General features: G+C 28.3%; 2 protein-coding genes across 4 annotated transcripts in view; both read left to right on the top strand.

Annotated features, from left to right (window-relative positions):
- Nucleotides 1-17,493, top strand: part of LOC100200526 (atrial natriuretic peptide receptor 1) — a 62,195-nt gene extending 44,702 nt beyond the window's left edge. For all 3 annotated transcript variants that reach the window (XM_065816606.1, XM_065816608.1, XM_065816607.1), the window contains exons 11-17: nucleotides 2,118-2,264; nucleotides 5,591-5,771; nucleotides 6,066-6,206; nucleotides 6,441-6,633; nucleotides 6,829-7,003; nucleotides 16,796-16,986; nucleotides 17,122-17,493. In XM_065816606.1, coding sequence (XP_065672678.1) covers nucleotides 2,118-2,264; nucleotides 5,591-5,771; nucleotides 6,066-6,206; nucleotides 6,441-6,633; nucleotides 6,829-7,003; nucleotides 16,796-16,986; nucleotides 17,122-17,211 — 1,118 coding nt within the window. In that variant the 3' untranslated portion in view covers nucleotides 17,212-17,493. The remainder of the gene's footprint in view (nucleotides 1-2,117; nucleotides 2,265-5,590; nucleotides 5,772-6,065; nucleotides 6,207-6,440; nucleotides 6,634-6,828; nucleotides 7,004-16,795; nucleotides 16,987-17,121) is intronic.
- Nucleotides 13,100-14,447, top strand: LOC136090292 (uncharacterized). The gene is made up of 3 exons (XM_065816609.1): nucleotides 13,100-13,961; nucleotides 14,068-14,172; nucleotides 14,348-14,447. Exons 1-2 carry the CDS (start codon nucleotides 13,173-13,175, stop codon nucleotides 14,101-14,103), a joined length of 825 nt encoding a protein of 274 aa, XP_065672681.1. The 5' UTR covers nucleotides 13,100-13,172; the 3' UTR covers nucleotides 14,104-14,172; nucleotides 14,348-14,447.
- Nucleotides 17,494-18,035: the final 542 nt, after the last annotated feature.

Genomic DNA, 18,035 nt, shown 5'->3' with positions numbered 1-18,035 from the left:
CACACACACTAACACGCACATATATATGCATATATACACATACTTATATATATATATACATATATATATACACATACAAATATGTACAACATACACATAAACATCCATGCATACATGTACACATACATACATATATACTCACACTTATTCACATGCGCTTATCACACTTTATCACAGATACACATATCTTTGGATTTATTAACTGTATTTAATTAGGAAGGAGTGTAATAGGTTACTCTTAAAAACATAGATGGAATGGAGATCTTTTAGGTCATTTAGGGAAGGTTATTCCAAGATTTTATACTTTGGTTTTTTATGGACTTATATCCATAAGTAACGGAATGGTGTTTTAAGACCGCTAGGTTCAGATTATCAATTGATCAAAGATAGTATCAGTTATTCGTATTTTTGGGAAAGAAATTGTTAAAGGTAAGCGGTAGGTTTTTGTATCGGTAATTCCAGACAAACTGGCAATTCATAAATTGAACAAGGTCACATAGTTTAAGGACCTTAGAAGTAAAATAAAGCACATTAGGATTGAATTTGTAATTCTGAAAATGTATTATTTTTAAAGTGTTGTTTTAAAGATAAGATATCCTTAAAACTGCTTGCTGTTGAGATTGTCTACATATTTGACAAGCATATTGTATATGTGAGCCAAAAATGGCATGATATATATTTAATAGTGTTTTCAGATTAACATAAAAGCAAACTTTAGCCACCATTCTATTTGATCTGCTTAATTTTATGGCTAAGCCTTTAAGATGGGATACAAACAATAGGTTGGAATCAATTATAACTTCAAGATATTTGAATTAGAAAATCTTTCCAGTAAACTCTTCAAGATATTGAAGAGTTTACTGGAAAGATTTTCTGGCCGCTTAATCTAAAGTTTAATTTTTTATTGATTTTTGTTTTATTTGATTTGAGTATAACCAATTCAGTTTTGCTACAGTTGAGAGAAAGCTAATTTGAGCGAAGCCACTGAACTAATTGGCAAGATCATGATTAATGTATTTGTTAATTTTTTTAAAGATTTGTTGATAATGAGCAAGTTAGTATCATCAGCAAAGTGGTAAAGAGTTGCAAAGTTAATTGAGTTATTAAGGTCATTAATGTAAAGGAAAAAAAGTAGTGGTCCTAATACTGAGCCTTGTGGGACACCGTCGGAACAATTTATTTGAGTAGATTTTGAGTTATTGACTGAAACAAACTGAGATCTGTTGTGAAGATAGGAAGTAAACCATTTAAGAGGCATTCCTCTGATTCCAATTTCTAATTTCTTGTGTAAAATAGAATGATCTACTGTATCAAAAGCTATTTTTGGAGATCTACAAAGACACCACATGCAAAGTTTTTAACCAAGAGCTTTTCTAATTGACTCGGTAATTTTAGAAAGTGAGTGGGTTGTGGAATGATTAGCACAAAACCCATACTGCATATGTTTGTAAAGGCATTTAAATTTATTCAAAAATGCATAGATATTAGGAAAAAAAATTTAAAAAAATATATTTTTTTAAAAAAAGTTGTAAACATCACATTCTTGCTCTCTTTATAATATTCACTCTAATAACCTGTTAAAATTATTTTCAGAATGAAATATTTTTAAATATTGCTATATATGAAATAATCAATGTTGAATGAAATAATCAAGAAAACCTAGGATTAGGAATTTATTGAACATAAATAAATAGTAATTCTTGAGCAAAAATTTAACTGTAAAATTCAATGCATTTAATTATTATTTTATCAATACTCAAATGTAGCATAGAATTTTTTTTTAATCAATTTTTGTATAAATTAAAATTTGTATCAATTAAAATTATTGTATAAATTAAAATAAATTAAAGAATAAATAGACTTTATAGAACTTATCATGTTTAATTTATAATGTTTAAATTCTAATGTGCTTTTTTTTTGCGAATAAATTTTTTATTAAAAGTATTAACAACATTTTTTTTCTTATTCTTTCTTCAAAAAAAGTATTTTTATGAAAGATTATTTTTACTGCTTAATAGTTTGTTAACATTGTTTAAAGAATATTTTTTATTTATCATTTGTTTTTGTTTTTTTGTTTTGTTTAAAATGAAATTGAATTTAATATTTAATACTTATAGAGAATTTTTATGATCCACCGGAAATGGTTCAAAGTTCTGTGTATTATGCCTCCTCTGATATTTATAGTTATGGAATGATCTTATATGAAATATATACAAGAGGTGATCTTTATGAGCTGGAATTAGAATCTGGATTTTCTCCTCGAGGTTTCTTGAATTTGTGTAATTTTTAAATGTGTGTGTATAAATATATATATACAGTCTGCAAAATTCAAAGGGTTTCAGGTTGGCACAAGCGTGCCAACCATAGTCGATGTCAGGTCGGCAAAAAATAAATTGAATTTTTTGCTTTCTGTTACAATAGAGCTAATGATTAATTGATTTTAAAAGGATTGCTTATATAATATATAAAATAGCATAGCTTAAGACAATTATATTTTAAAGAATGTAGCAATTAACTTTTGTGTAGTAAATTAAGTATATAGGAAATTTATGAATTAGTGATTTTTTAGTTTTGAAGTTGTTTTTTTAACAACAAAAAAAATGGTCATAGTTTATTTATTACATTTTAATTGGTTATTTAGGTTGCTTATAGAAAGAATGTCAATTAGAAATACAAATGAAAAATTGAAAATTTTTTTTTTATAACTGATGTTCCCCGTACAAATATTTCTGTTGCTAATTTAGCACAGCCTTTATATTTATTTATTTACAATTTATTTATTATTTATTTATCATTTATTTATTATTTATTTACAATTATTTAAAAGGTCTGAATACTCTTGGCAAGTTTTACACCAAATTAAAGTTACTTCACCTTAATCATCAGTTTAAAATCTGCAGGATTTAAACCCTCATTTTTCAATGATGGTTTTGTTAGGCATTATGACTTGTTTTGAGTTTACTTCCTGTATTACTGTTGCTTTTTTTATTTTGAATAGATTTAATGGAAGCCTTAACTTCTATCAAATTAAAAAAAAGTTTTGTAATTAATGTTTCTTCTACACATGTGTTTAACATAACTATCAAGACTAAACTTTCCTAATAGACTTTCTGATATTAAATAATATTAAAAAAATCATAAACATGTAAATAAACGGTTTTTTACTAATAAAATAATTTTAAAACTTAATAAAATAATAATTGCGCTTGAAATTGTTTGAGAAAAAGCGTGAGAACAACAGGCATTTAAAATATTTTTTAACTTTTAAATTAAAAATTCATTGTTCATGCACGATCAAGATGAAGAACATGCACTTTATTTGGAAAAAATATTGTTCGTGCACGATCAAGATGAATAACATGTACTTTATTTGGAAAAAATATTGTTCATGCACGATCAAGATGAAGAATCATGCACTTTATTTGGAAAAAATATTGTTCATGCACGATCAAGATGAAGAATCATGCACTTTATTTGGAAAAAATATTGTTCATGCATGATCAAGATGAAGAACATGCACTTTATTTGGAAAAAATATTGTTCATGCACGATCAAGATGAAGAACATGCACTTTATTTGGAAAAAATATTGTTCATGCACGATCAAGATGAAGAACATGCACTTTATTTGGAAAAAATATTGTTCATGCACGATCAAGATGAAGAACATGCACTTTATTTGGAAAAAATATTGTTCATGCACGATCAAGATGAAGAACATGCACTTTATTTGGAAAAAATATTGTTCATGCACGATCAAGATGAAGAACATGCACTTTATTTGGAAAAAATATTGTGCTGTTTTTGAACTGGAAGTGAATTGGAAGTAACATTTTTTTAAATTACATTCATTAGAATCATGGCCAAATTCATGATATTTATTAATGAATTTCATAAAAGTTGTTTCCATTTTACAAACTAGTGACATGAAGACTGTTTTTTTGTCAATTGAACTAATTTGTTATTAAATGAATTTTTTATTTCATCAAATTTTTAAACAGGGACATAAACCCACCCAATGAGTCAAATTGCAAAAAAATTTTGTATGCATTGCTCATAATTGATATATTATGATGCTATTTTTCAACTTATTTCTTTGTAATAAGATGTACTACTTTTATGTTATAAAAAAACTACACTTACTTTTATGTTCTACAAAAAATGATTTTAAACATGTTTAAAATTTCATTCTTATTGAAACATTTAAATGGCAAAAAATTTTTCAAATTGATGCGACAAAATTGATGCGCCTTAATGTCACAAAATTAATAGTTATCTTAAATACTTGGATATTTTGCAATATAAATATATTGCAATGAGTGTTTGAATATGTCATGTGGAAGACTGTAAAATTCTATTAAATTTTCTATAGACCGTATGTTTTTGAAATTTATAAAAATTCTATAGAACATTATAGATCAACTCAATAAAGTTAATTAAAAAACATTAAAACAATTTCTTTTTAAATGCAAAAATAGTTTACAATAATACAAATAAAAAAAGCAATTGTTAAAGAGGTCATAAATAAATACAACAGAAGGTTGCAAAATTTGTTATATAAAAAAAACAAGAAAGCTTCAATTAAAATTAAAATTTCTTTAGTAAAATTTTCTCGCTAGTTTAAAAACGTTTCTTTAAAAAGTCTAGTGTCAAATAATGCAAGGTATTTTCAACTAAAAAACAAATAGCAAATTTTTGAAATATTATTTGAATATTTGTGACTACCCTTTGTAATGAATTGGTCAAATAATTTTTGTAGTGTATTTGGAAGTGTATCTATTAATTGCAAAAAGATATGACCAATTTTTGGTGGAAATGCTTTTATTATACAATATTTCAGATTAAACTAAAGTACATTTTCTTTTAGTGGTTATTTTTTTGAGTTGTAATTCAAGTTGAAATTTTTAAGAGTTTTATGTTGTTTTAAAACAAGCTTAGTGTTTCTAGTTTCTAGTTTCGATCAGTGAAATACTTTTTTGTTCAAAAAATATAAGGATATCGTTAGTTAAGAGGAGATTTGTTTAATTATTTGAGGTGGGATTCAGCGTGAATGTGGAGTAATTGAACTTTTTTCTTTCTACGTTATGTTAATAGCATTAATGCTAGTTAACATTAAAAAATGAACATTAACATTCAGATTGGTTTGGATCTTTGTTGAGAAGCTGGTGTTTTGAAATGCTTCAATTGTATTTTTTCTGATTTCATATATTTGTGTGGCAGTTTTTTGTTGCACATCCGTTGCACTTGTGGCAGTTTTGTTGCACATTACAATCAATCTGTTTACTCTGTAAAGAAAACTCAATTTACTAATGGTTCTAGATTCCCATATCTTTAGCTCACACATTGTCATGCTCTGTCAAAACATTCCATTGTGACATCAAAGGAATTACTTTAATGCCATAATGGATCTCAGGGTTGTTTTTTTATTGGTTTTATATTTATTTTTTGTTTCTGTTGATTAGATATAATTTATGAGAACTGTTATTTTTTGCATATGTATTTTATTTCCCCTAAAGAATGTTTCTATGTTTTCATTTTTTTTTTTGAATAGTTTTAAACAATTTAAAAGTATTAAAACAATATCATTTTAGATATAATTGAGAAGATAAAAAAAAACTCATCTTTCATGTCACTCCCAAAAATACTTGATGTGGATTCTTCATACAGTTATATCAATCTGATGAAAGAGTGCTGGAAAAAGGTTCCATCACAGAGACCAACAACTAAGGCTATTCTTAAAACTATTGTTAAAATGGAAAAAAAGAGTGGCATGTAATTAGTTTTTATGATGATGATGATGATGATGATGATAATGATGATGATGATGATGATGATGATGATGATGATGATGATGATGATGATGATGATGATGATGATGATGATGATGATGATGATGATGATGATGATGATGATGATGATGATGATGATGATGATGACGATGATCATGATGATCATTAAAGAGTTTAACGATAATGATGATAATAATTACAATGATGATAATCATGATGATGATCATTATGATGATCATGATGATCATGATCATGATCGTGTTTACACTGTATTTAGAAATGGAAGTATAGTGGACCACATGTTGACTAAAATGGAAAAATACACTGACAACTTGGAAACCATAGTTGCTGAAAGAACACATGAGTTAGAGCAAGAAAAAATTAAAACAGAAAATCTTCTTTACAAAATGCTTCCAAGGTATTATATTTTTGTAAATGCACTAATTAATGACATGGTATTACACTTCTTTTGAAATTATAAAATGTTATCAATATCTAGTTATAAATGGCTTTAACTTCACATTTATTTTTGATTATTGTATATTTTTGATTATATGTGTTTATATTTTAAGTTTGTTAACAAAAAAAAAAAAAATGTAAAAACTTTTAAACAAAAAGTAGTTTTTTTTAATATAATTAATTGCCTTTATAGAACAGTTGCAAACAAATTAAAGGAAGGTCATCCGGTTGTTGCTGAAAGTTTCAGTTCTGTTACAATCTTTTTTTCTGACATTGTTGGCTTTACAAGCTTATGCTCAGAAAGCAGTCCTTTTGAAGTTGTTGAGATGTTAAATGATCTATATGTTTGTTTTGACAACTGTATTGATATGTATGATGTGTACAAGGTTAAGTAACGATTTTGAATTTTATGCTGACTGACAAGTTTACTACAATTTTTTGTAATTATATTTTATCAAATTTTAAAAATATATAAATTATTATTTTAACAATATGATTCTCTAATTGTCATGGTCTAATGACTAAGTTATAGTGCTCAGATTAAATGAATTTATTGGAATTCATTATTATATTTTATTTAGGTTGAAACAATTGGTGATGCGTACATGGTTGTGAGTGGTATACCTAACCACAATGGAGACAAACATGTTGAAGAAATTGCTACAATGTCTTTAGATCTGTTGCGCTGTGTGAAAAATTTTAAAATTCGTCATCGTCCTGACACTCAGATGCAGTTAAGAGTTGGTATGCATACAGGTGTGCTTTTCGTTCTTTCTTATTTTATCATTTTATTACTCTTTACTCTGTTATCGTTGCTTTGAATATTTTTAAATTTTTTTAAACAGGAAAAAAAAAAAAAATTTTTTTGTTAATTAGAAAAGTTCTTTTTAAATGTAAATATTTAATATATAATATATATTAAATATTGATATATGCGGTAGTGGTGAAGTGGTAGAGCACTCTCTTCATAAGAGAGAGGTTCCGAGTTCAATACCCACCACGTCCCTGGTAGTACCGCACTCAACTTGTTTCTCCATGCTGCAGCTTTGTTTGCAAAGTTTGTGTTTCGGAGTTATAGAGTTGAGAGAGGGTTATAACCACAATTAAGTAGCCTCCTCATCTGTAGTGGCCTTCTTGGTCTTGGGGAGGTGAATTAACAAAAAAATATATATAATTAGTGTATTTATTTATTTAATAATAACTGTGTAGAAAAAGTACATTGCCTAAGCTAAGTTAGGTTTTAATAGTCCTCAGATGCAGTTAAGAATCGGCATGCATACTGGTATGTTTTTTTGTTTTTTAATTTTTGTTTAATTCATAGCACAATAAAGTTGTTTTGTTTATTCATTATTACTAGTGCGTTTTTTGTTTTTTAAATTAAATTTTGTATCTCTTTGAATAACTAAAAAGTTGAACTTGAACTTGAAGTTGAACTTGATACTTCTGCTTTAAATACAAATTAAGAAATTTAAAAAATAAAAATACAAAAATATGTATAAATTTGCAGATTAAATTAACTGATAAAAGTTTTTCACATTTTTCATATGATTTAGTATTTTGCTATTTTCATTTTCTAAGGCATAAACTATGAACACAGAAATTAGCACAAAGCATGTAATTATGAAGATTCATTAACCGACTGGGTTCTTAATGAAATGAAGAACATGTCAAATAGAGCCCATGCATTATTATTAATATATATTGATTTTTATTATAACAATTTACAATACTTTTTATATCATTTTTATTATTATTTTTTGATTGTTTTTTTAACTACTTTTAATTTTTTAAATTAATAAAACTGATAAAAAAAGTTTTTTTTTATAAAATGTGTCTAGAAATATGAAAAAAACATTTAAATGAAAAAAATACTGTTAAGGGTGAAATGACCTTTATTTCATTAAAGAAATAGGGTTAGCTTATTTTGACATATCTGAGCTTGGCATCACATGAATTTGCGCCAAAAAAAACCACAAACATGCAAAAATCAAACCAATATAATTAGAATAAATCAAAACCAAGAAAATATAATTAAAATAAATCAACAAAATATCTTTAGTACAACAAGATTTATATGTGAAATAGAGCAAAAATTAGATATGAATTACTTTTAGTAGTAAAAAAAAACGTCACCTAAATTAATTTTACTTATGTCAAATAACCTAGAAATATTAGTTTGATAAATTGTCCTTATGATAATCTCATTACAAGTAATATTTACTTACATTAGTTAATAAAATAAGTAAATTTGACAAATAACTTGACAAATCCCCCTCTGTAGGGGATGTTTTAAAAAAATGATTTAAGCAAGTTTCATCTTAAATAAAAAAACGTTTTAAAATACTTCAAAAATGTTCTATTAAAATACTATTAATATATTCGTAAATTAAGGAAATTTTTTTGAGTTATTCCATTGAGTTTTCCAATCCTTTTTTCCCTGGACTGGAGGATTAGACACATTACTGATCCGAACCAAGTATAACTAGCAATGTTGAATATTGGATAAAATGGTTCAAAACCACATTGTTAAAAATATCTACACAGACCGCCAAACAATGTGTCCTGATCCGAAACCATGCTTGTGCATAACATTGCATAATTGTTGTAGCCAACACAATAAGTTCTTTAGTTGGCTTTACTGTAGAAATGTGTTAGTGTGCAATACAGTTTACTTTGAACCACTGAGTATAATGAATGTTTTCCAGAAAATATTTAGAGATTTTATTTGAAATTTCTCCTGGTTGAACAGATAAACAGAAATTTTTGGTCCAAACCTAATCTGCCAAAGATTCCATCAGGAATGAAAGGAAAAGCTGCTTTGATTTTTTTGAATGGAAATGCTGTTAAATTAATCTTCTGTTACTTTTTACTAATTTCTCCTTTAATTGATGCAGGGCCAGAAGTTTTTCGATAAACCCACATACATTTTTAAATAAAATAGTTAGAATAATTAGTGGACAAATCAGCAATGACTAATTTATCTATTCAAATGGACAAATTAGTCTTTACTATTAAGTTCTTTATTTATCAACTCCTTCAAAAATGTTTAATACAGTCGCATCACATAAGAATTTAAAGAACCGGCGCTGACAGTTTCAAATATTGAATGGAGAATTTCATTAGCTGTGAAAAATTTTTCATTATTAGATGTTAGATGATCTATATAGTTGTTACTTGGTTTTTTAACTATTGTAATATGTTCTTCTCAGAGGATTATTAAAGAAAAACATATTAAAAGAATGTATTAAAAGAACTGAGGAAAAGATATGAGGAGGCCAATTTTTATTTTAAAAATGGCTGCACTTAATTTTTATTTCTTAATTTAAAAGAAAAACTCTTAACCGTTTTATTTTTTTTGTTTTGTTTATAAACATCTACGCTTCCAACAAGGCTGCAAGCAATCACCATTAAAGTTAGAAGTTATAGGAAGAGAAAAAAAAAAGTTTATAAAGCAAGATACCGATTAACAGACGACTTAAAAGATTGCAAGTTATATGAATCAGGAAAACAAGATGAACAGAGTGAATTCTAATGAATTGATGTTCTAGGAAAAAAACTAGACAAATGAAAATTTTTAGAGCACTATGGAACAGTCACAGTAAAAGGATGAAACTTAATTGAATGGCAAAATTTTTAATGCGTTTTTGCACCTTGACTAAAAGAGTTTAGGCATCATTGGAAGATCCGTCCCAGATATGGCAACCATATTCCATACAATAACAGATTTGAGATTTATAGAGATAAAAAATAGAATCCGGATTAAGAAAGTGGCAAGCACAATAAAGAGATGCTAATTTTGCAATAGATTTGATATATGGTTTCCAAGAAAGATCAGAAGTAAGAGTTAATTCTAGAAGACAAAGGGTAGATGACTCATTGAGTACACCACTGTTCAAAAATATAGGAACATCTAGATTGTTGCAATAACAATAAGCTAAAAAAAAATTGAGTTTTTTATCTGAGTTGAAGTTCACCAGCCACTGAAAGCCCCATGCTGTAGTAGAAGTGAGATCCTTTTCAAGCTCAAACGTCCCCTCATAAAAAAAACAGAGAGTGTTGGCTTTTTATCAAGACAAGAATATATGGTAGTATCATCAGCGAACAATGCCACCTTAGATGTGAGAATTTCAGGAAGATAGTATAAATTTAAAAAAATTTAGGGCCAAGGATAGAACCTTGAGAAACCCCTGAAGTGTCAATAAATGAAGAAGAGTGCTTTCCAACAAGAACAACATCGATACTGTAATTGGTAAAAAAGGATTCAATAATCATATAGATAGCACCTGATACACCATAAAGCGAGAGCTTATGGAGTTGATTAGCATGCTAAACTTTATGAAGGCCTTTAGAAATGTTGAGAGCGATAGTCTTAACCTCTCCACATATATCTAATAAACCATAAAATTTATCAGTTATTACCTTTAACAAATCAGCAGTGGAACAAGAAGATCGAAAACCATATTGATGATCAGGAAATATTAGATCCAAGATGAGAGATTAACTGTTTATTAATTAAAGACTCAAAAAGCTTGCTTACGATAGTTAGAAGACTAGTGGGACAGTAGTTAGACGAGTTGGATGGCTCTCCAGAGTTTTTGAAATTGGGGTAACAGATGCCACTATCCAGCAGACTGGGAAACAAGACTCTCATAAGCACTTGTTAAATAGTTTTGAAAGTATAGATGACAGCTCCTAAGAACACTTCTGGAAAACTATAATAAGTATGTTGTCAAGACCACAAGCCATAGAAGCAGGAAATCACTTAAGATACAGAAGCTGGAGTAATAATGTCAAACAAAGGATTAACCTGTTTGTCAGCTATGTAAGGTAGGATGTGATTAGTGGAATTAAAAGATAAGATTGATGAAAAGTTCTTATCAAACAATTCAGCTTTTTCTTAAGGTGAGGTAACAAATTTGAACCATGCAAGAGAGGAGTATTAACAGAATTGCCCTTTTTATAGACACTGTTAATAATTCTCCAGAAGTCTCTGGACCCTAATTTTTGAAATGAAATAAGAGATTTTGTGACCTGAGAATAGCAGGCTTTGGCGATAGACAAAACCTTTTTACAATTGTTTCTAGCAATAGTAAACAGACATCTAAAGAATTATTTTGTCGACAGATATGGAAGTAATTGTTTCGATTGGAAATTGCAGCAGTACAAATAGAAGTAAACCGTGGAGAAGACTGAGACTTGAATTGGAATCATCGAGGAGGAATAAAAGATTCCATGCCAGCCTGAATCCAAGAAGTTACATAAGAAGCACATTTGTCAACAGGAAGATGAAAGATTTTTACCCAAGGGCAATCACTAAGGAAATCACGGAAAGAGTCCCATTTAGCTTTAAGGTAGTTGTAGAAGGTACAATGATAAAGAAGAATGAGATAACAGTTTTAGAGAGATCAAACTATGATCAGAAGCACCTAAGAATGAATGTGGAGAAACTGAGCACTGACTATGATCAGAAACAAGACAGTAGAGAAAGTAATGATTTGGATTGTCTTGAAAGCAAGTTGGAAAGATGACTATCTGTGTTAGAGATTAGGAAAGGCAAAAGTTGTGGGCCCTACCCACCCAAACCTTAATTTTTAACTCTTTTTAGTTTCTTATTAAAGTTTATTTTTTTAATAATAAAGTGAAGTTTGTTTTTTTATTATTATATTTTATTTAAGATAAATTAAATAATTCAAAGACATTTTTGTAATATTTGATTGAGATTTATAGTCAATGCTAAAATAAAGTTAAATTGTCATGAAAGTAATAAAAGAGTTTTAACCACTTTTAGGGGTTGCTCAAGTGCCCCAATTGTCTAATTTTAGACTTTTTTTACGCTTTTTAAGCTTATTTTCAACACATTTGAGCGAGTTCTAAAACTCAAAATAATTCTTTTTTTTTTTTCCGGAGTTTCTTCTAAGTTATTAGAAAAAAATAAAAATGCATGGTAATTTAATTTGCTTAAAATATTTTGTCTAAACCTAACTAAAAAATTGCATAATTATGCGGATTTTTACCAATTTTTACGCTTCGCATTTACTTTAATACTTTTGCGTACTTTTTTGCGTACTTGCTTAAGCACAGTATGCAAATTACTTTTTTGCAAAAACGATATTTAATTTTCATTTAAAAACGCGGGAAATAATTATTGATAACTTTCATGATATACTTACTTCATATGCTTATTAGAACTATTTACTACAGTTTTATTCATGTCAGGAAAAAGTAAGAAAAAAGTAAATTTTTTGGTTGGGGAATCCAGATCATCCTTACCAAAAGATATACTTCTTGCATTTAAAGGAGAAGCATCCAAAACAAAAAGAAAGTAGAATTATCCACTTTCTGTTGACAAAACACTTTGAAATCAGATGCCATAATGAAAACTCTTTATGCTGCACTCTTTTAAAGTTAATTGCACCTTGTTTGAAGGGTGGATTTCAGATTTTGCAATTACAAACAATTAGGTAGGTACCAGACTGTATATGTTTTTCTTTTATTTGTATATTATTATTTATTAGAGGAAAACAATTAATATAAAAAGTGTCTGCTATTAAATAAATTAATTAACAGAAATAGATGTGTTGTAAAATATTCAGAATCTACAAATCACATTTTTTAGTAGAAAGATAGGGAAGCTGATCCAAACCTGGAAACTGTTGAAAAAAAAACAAATCAAGACAAACTTTATCAGAAATTGAAAAAAGGAGGAAATTTTTAACTCAGATGAAAAGGATCTTTTGGATTGCACCTGAGCTGGATACTCTGATTGCAATCATTAAAGCTGATAAGAAAAGAAGTTGTCGAGACAAGACTGAAGATATTGCTTTTTTATTAGACCAATTAGGAGATAGAAAAACAAGAATAGGTGGATTAGACACAAGGTACATTTCCATTGTTAACAGAAGTTTATCCAAGTTTGAATGAAACCATGTCAGAGAGTGAATTCAGCTCAAATGGGTCTGATAAAAATGAAGATAATGATGATTTCCCATATCCAGATCCAGAGTTAAAGAAGAAAGTCAAAAAAGCAGATACTGTTCTACTTCCAAAAAATATTCTCAAGAGAACTGCTGATACTGCTGTTGGGAAAGGAATAAGTCATAGGCAGCATACTGCCATGGTTAATAGTATAATTGCTAAACCAGGTGGAAATATAGATGAATTTAAATCTTTGAACTCTACAGCATTAAGAGCAGCAGATAAAGTCATTTATGCTGAATCAAAGAAGATCATGGACCATTTGAGAAATTTCAGAAATAATAACAAGAACATTTTAGTTCAACTCCATTTTGATGGAAAAGTATGTTATGAATATACTGATGGGAAAAAATTGGAAAAAGATCGATTAGCAATATTAATAAACGGTAACATGGAAACGCACTTGTTGGGAATTCCAGCAATTTCTTCCGGAACTGGCGAAAATCAAAAAAATGCGATCAGAGATATCTTGAATTGCTTTGAACTTACAAACAGTATACAAGCTGTTACATTTTATACAACCAGAATCAACACTGGAAACAAAAATGGAGCTGTATCTTTACTGGTAAATGAAGTTTTTCAGTGGCCAGTTTTATCTATTGCATACCGACATCATGTAAACGAGCTACGCATAACATTTTTCTGGAAAAATTATCCAAGTAGTGTTACTTGTGGACCAGATAATATGCTGTTTAAAATATTAAAATCAGCATGGAATGATCTTGATGTAGAGAACCAGGTAGGGTTTTACAAAATTGGTTAACATTTTTGTAAAATATTATTGTACCTTAGTATTTTTTCAATTTTGAGCTCTTTGATTTATTTTTGACATTTTAAATAAAAAGGTGTTGAGAAGATTGAATATCCCAGATGAAACATAGCTTGGTCATCAAAAGCATGAAAGTATAACGTTCTGCAGAAATATTATCACCCATGGGTCTCTGAAAAAGGTAGCCCAATGACTAGATATTTTAATACGTAGTTATGTATACAATATGTACTATGAAGTAGTAATATATCCTAGATTTTTCTTGTTTAATTCTATTATTCTTTATAAGACAAAAATATACATACCTATGTTTATTGCATTATACCAATATACTTCTGATTTAATTTAATTTTTAGGATGGGGCTACAAGGAAGGACTACATTGAGCTGACAGAGCTTACACTATGGTGCTTTCTGAGGAAAAGTACAAGTTTTGTACACCCGGAGCAATCTATCACGTTTTATGGCAAAAGGTAGAGAGTTGTAGGTTTATGATAGGAAAAAGTCCAAAGTTAAAAAATTTTAGTTTCATAGCAAAAAAAAATGAATTTGTTATACTTGATCAAATATTTAGCTTTTCAAAAAAATAAAAATGTATATTTTTATAGGTATCTACTACCTAAAGCTCCAGCTTATGATAGATGCAATACACACTCTGACAAATCGACTGAAAAATGAAATTACTAAGGTGGCAACTTTTGTGGCTGTTTTCTATACTACCTGGTTTCTCAAAGCTTATTGTGGCTGCTCGTCAGGTAGGTACCAAGTTAACAAGTATGATATATATATATATATATATATATATATATATATATATATATATATATATATATATATATATATATATATATATATATATAAGGATTCTATTGTGAATAAAAAGTTTTGATTAAAAGTTTCTAAAATATAATTTTTTTTAAGGAAAGCTAGTTACTTAACAATTTTTTGTTTATCCAGGATATGAGAGCTCTTTAACAAATGAATAGGTTTAAGGAGTACAATCTAATTGGGGCAGAATCAGTCATTGAATCAATCAAACGGCACACATGGTTTCTGGACCCTTACCTTATTGTTCTAGCCTTAGCTGATGAAAACTGTGAAGAAAGAGGTGAAACTGTACAGCTTTGAATTTCGTAGCTTAGATAAATATTCGTTAGCCCGAATAAAAGCTAACATAGAGGTCCTCAATTCTTTAGACTTCATTGGACCGAAGCCACCAAGCTTAGTTGAATTGGTCACAGAAACATCGTGGCTTATATTCCTTATGATAGGGCAGAGTAAAAGTGACTGTCAATGGATGAAAACCCCGTCAGAATATTGGACTTGTAACGATTTCTTCCTAAAATTTCAAGATGCCGTTTTTAATTTTGCAGTTGGCTATGATTGCTCTGAAGGAACTGTTAAACTCATAAAGGACAACATTGATATTGCCAGAAAGGAAGAAAAAAGACAAGGTTCACTTTTATTCTTGCGCAATCACAAAAGGAAGTATGTAGGAAAAAGCAAAACCTCCAAGAAAAACAAAAAATCAATATAAAAGTATAACATAATATTTGTAAAAAATAACACTATTATTAAGAAATTTTAAAAATCAAATTGCTAGACTTTTTATGCAACATATCTGGTGTTTTTTCCAAATGACTTAACATATAAAAAAAGTTATTACGTTGCATTAAAATCGGAAAAAAATTGCATAAATTTGCGATTTTATAGATAGATTTTCATGAAATATTTCAGATAAATAAAAATACCATGCATTTTTATTTGTTTCTTCTAACTTAGAAAAAACTCTGGAAAGAAACAAAATTTAATTATTTTGAGTTTTAGAACTTTCTCAAATATGCCAAAAATAGGCTTAAAAAAGTCTAAATTCAGGCAATTAGGGCACTTGAGCAACCCCTGAAAATGGTCAAAATTCAAAAAAAAAAAATTCTTTTAATAAAATAGGGGTCTGCGCAGCAGATAAGACTCCGTGGTACTTTAAATTTTTTTATGACCCCAAAATGAAGCAGTCTAATATATATACATATATATATATATATATAATAATATTATTATTATCAAAATATTATAAAACATTTAATATTATTTTAATTGCTAGTTTTCCTTTTTGTTTTTTTTTTATAAAATATATTTAAAAAAATGCTATATTTAGAAATTATAAATATTTTAGTGAGCGTAATTGTTTAAATTCTTTTAAAAGATCTCATATAAATTAATATTTTTATGCAAATTTTATATTTCAAAATAACAAAGGAAGTAGCTGGCTCCGGAGCCAACTTCGGCAGGAAATTATTTAGCTCCAACTCCGGCTCAGCTCCATGTAAAATCACCAGCTCCGGATAGCTTCGGCTCCAGCTTCGGAGCTGCTCCAATGCCCTGTATATATTTAATACATGCATATATAAATATATATAATATATGTAATTAATTATATGCATACATACAAATGATGTAAATATATATATATATATATATGTGTGTGTGTGTGTGTGTGTGTGTGTGTGTGTGTGTGTGTGTGTGTGTGTGTGTGTGTGTGTGTGCAGGGCTAGCGCGAGTAGGTGTCAAAGGGGTGATACCTAACGGTTTTTATATTTCTTAGTGCGTTTTGCAGATGGGCTACTCATATAGTATATATATAACATATTAAACATATATACACATATAAGTATATATATATATATATATATATATATATATATACATATATATATATATATATATATATATATATATATATATATATATATATATATATATATATATATACACAAAATGTGATATAGGTTTAACATTTCGCTTTAGGTTCTTGTGTTGCTGGCGTTGTTGGATTGAAAATGCCTCGATATTGCTTATTTGGAGATACTGTCAATTATGCGTCCCGTATGGAGTCCACTGGACTTGCAATGCGTATACACGTCAGTCCTGAGTCTTATAAATTACTATTTCAGATTGGGAGCTATCATCTCCTTAAAAGGGGTCCTGTAGAAATGAAAGCAAGTTGTTGTTTTTTTTTTAAATCTTATAAAAGCAGCTCGCTGCGAAAATGAAAATTGAGAGATTTTTTTTTTCTATTTTGTAATATATTAATAAAATTGTATGTATATTTTGACAGTTTGATTTTATAATAGGGAAAAGGAATAATTGAGACATATTTTCTCATGGGTAAAGATGGTTTTGACAATGAAATGCCAAACAGTATTCCTAATTCTAATTCATAGATTGTCTTAAATGATATAAAATCTTCAAGACTTAAAAAAGATCACAGACGGTAATTTCTTTGGAAAGTACAAATCGTAAAGGCACTTGAGGTATCCTCAAAACAAAATTTTAGTAAACAAAAAAGAGCCAGTTGCTAACGTTTTTTGTTACGTATTTAATGTGAATCATTAAACGCTTTTAATGTTAATCATTGAGCGTTTTAATAAATTAAAATTGAGTTTGAGAATCAAAGCAATTCTATAATAAAAAAAAGTTAATAAAGTTTTATCAACCTTTAAAAATTCTTGTTTTTTATTTTTGGGGTTGTTTTTTTTTGTCTATATTATGAATTATTTTTGTTTTTTCGAGTTTACACATAAAAGTTTTATAAATATATTAAAATTGTTTATATTTATATTATATACAACGATTCTCGCATGTTTATATATATATATATATATATATATATATATATATATATATATATATATATATATATATATAGAGATATATGCGGTAGTGGTGTAGTGGTCAGAGCGCTCGCGTCATAAGCGAGAGGTTCGGAGTTCGAATCCCACCACGTCCTTGGAAGTACCGCGCTCAACTTAGTTTCTCCGCGCAGCGGCCTTGCTTGGCTAGGTTCGTGTTTCGGAGTTAAAGAGTTGAGAGAGGGTTGCACCACGAATAACAACTAAAAAATAAAAAACACAAAAAAAATGAGTAGCCTCCTCGACTGTAGTGGCCCCCCTCGGGCCTTGGGGAGGTGAATAATCTAAATATATATATATATATATATATATATATATATATATATATATATATATATATATATTTGACCACTTAA

This window comes from Hydra vulgaris, chromosome 13 (assembly GCF_038396675.1).
Source record: "Hydra vulgaris chromosome 13, alternate assembly HydraT2T_AEP".
NCBI classification, from domain to species: domain Eukaryota; kingdom Metazoa; phylum Cnidaria; class Hydrozoa; order Anthoathecata; family Hydridae; genus Hydra; species Hydra vulgaris.
The sequence above is the reverse complement of the archived record's forward strand: the minus strand, read 5'-3'. Positions and strand labels throughout refer to the sequence as shown.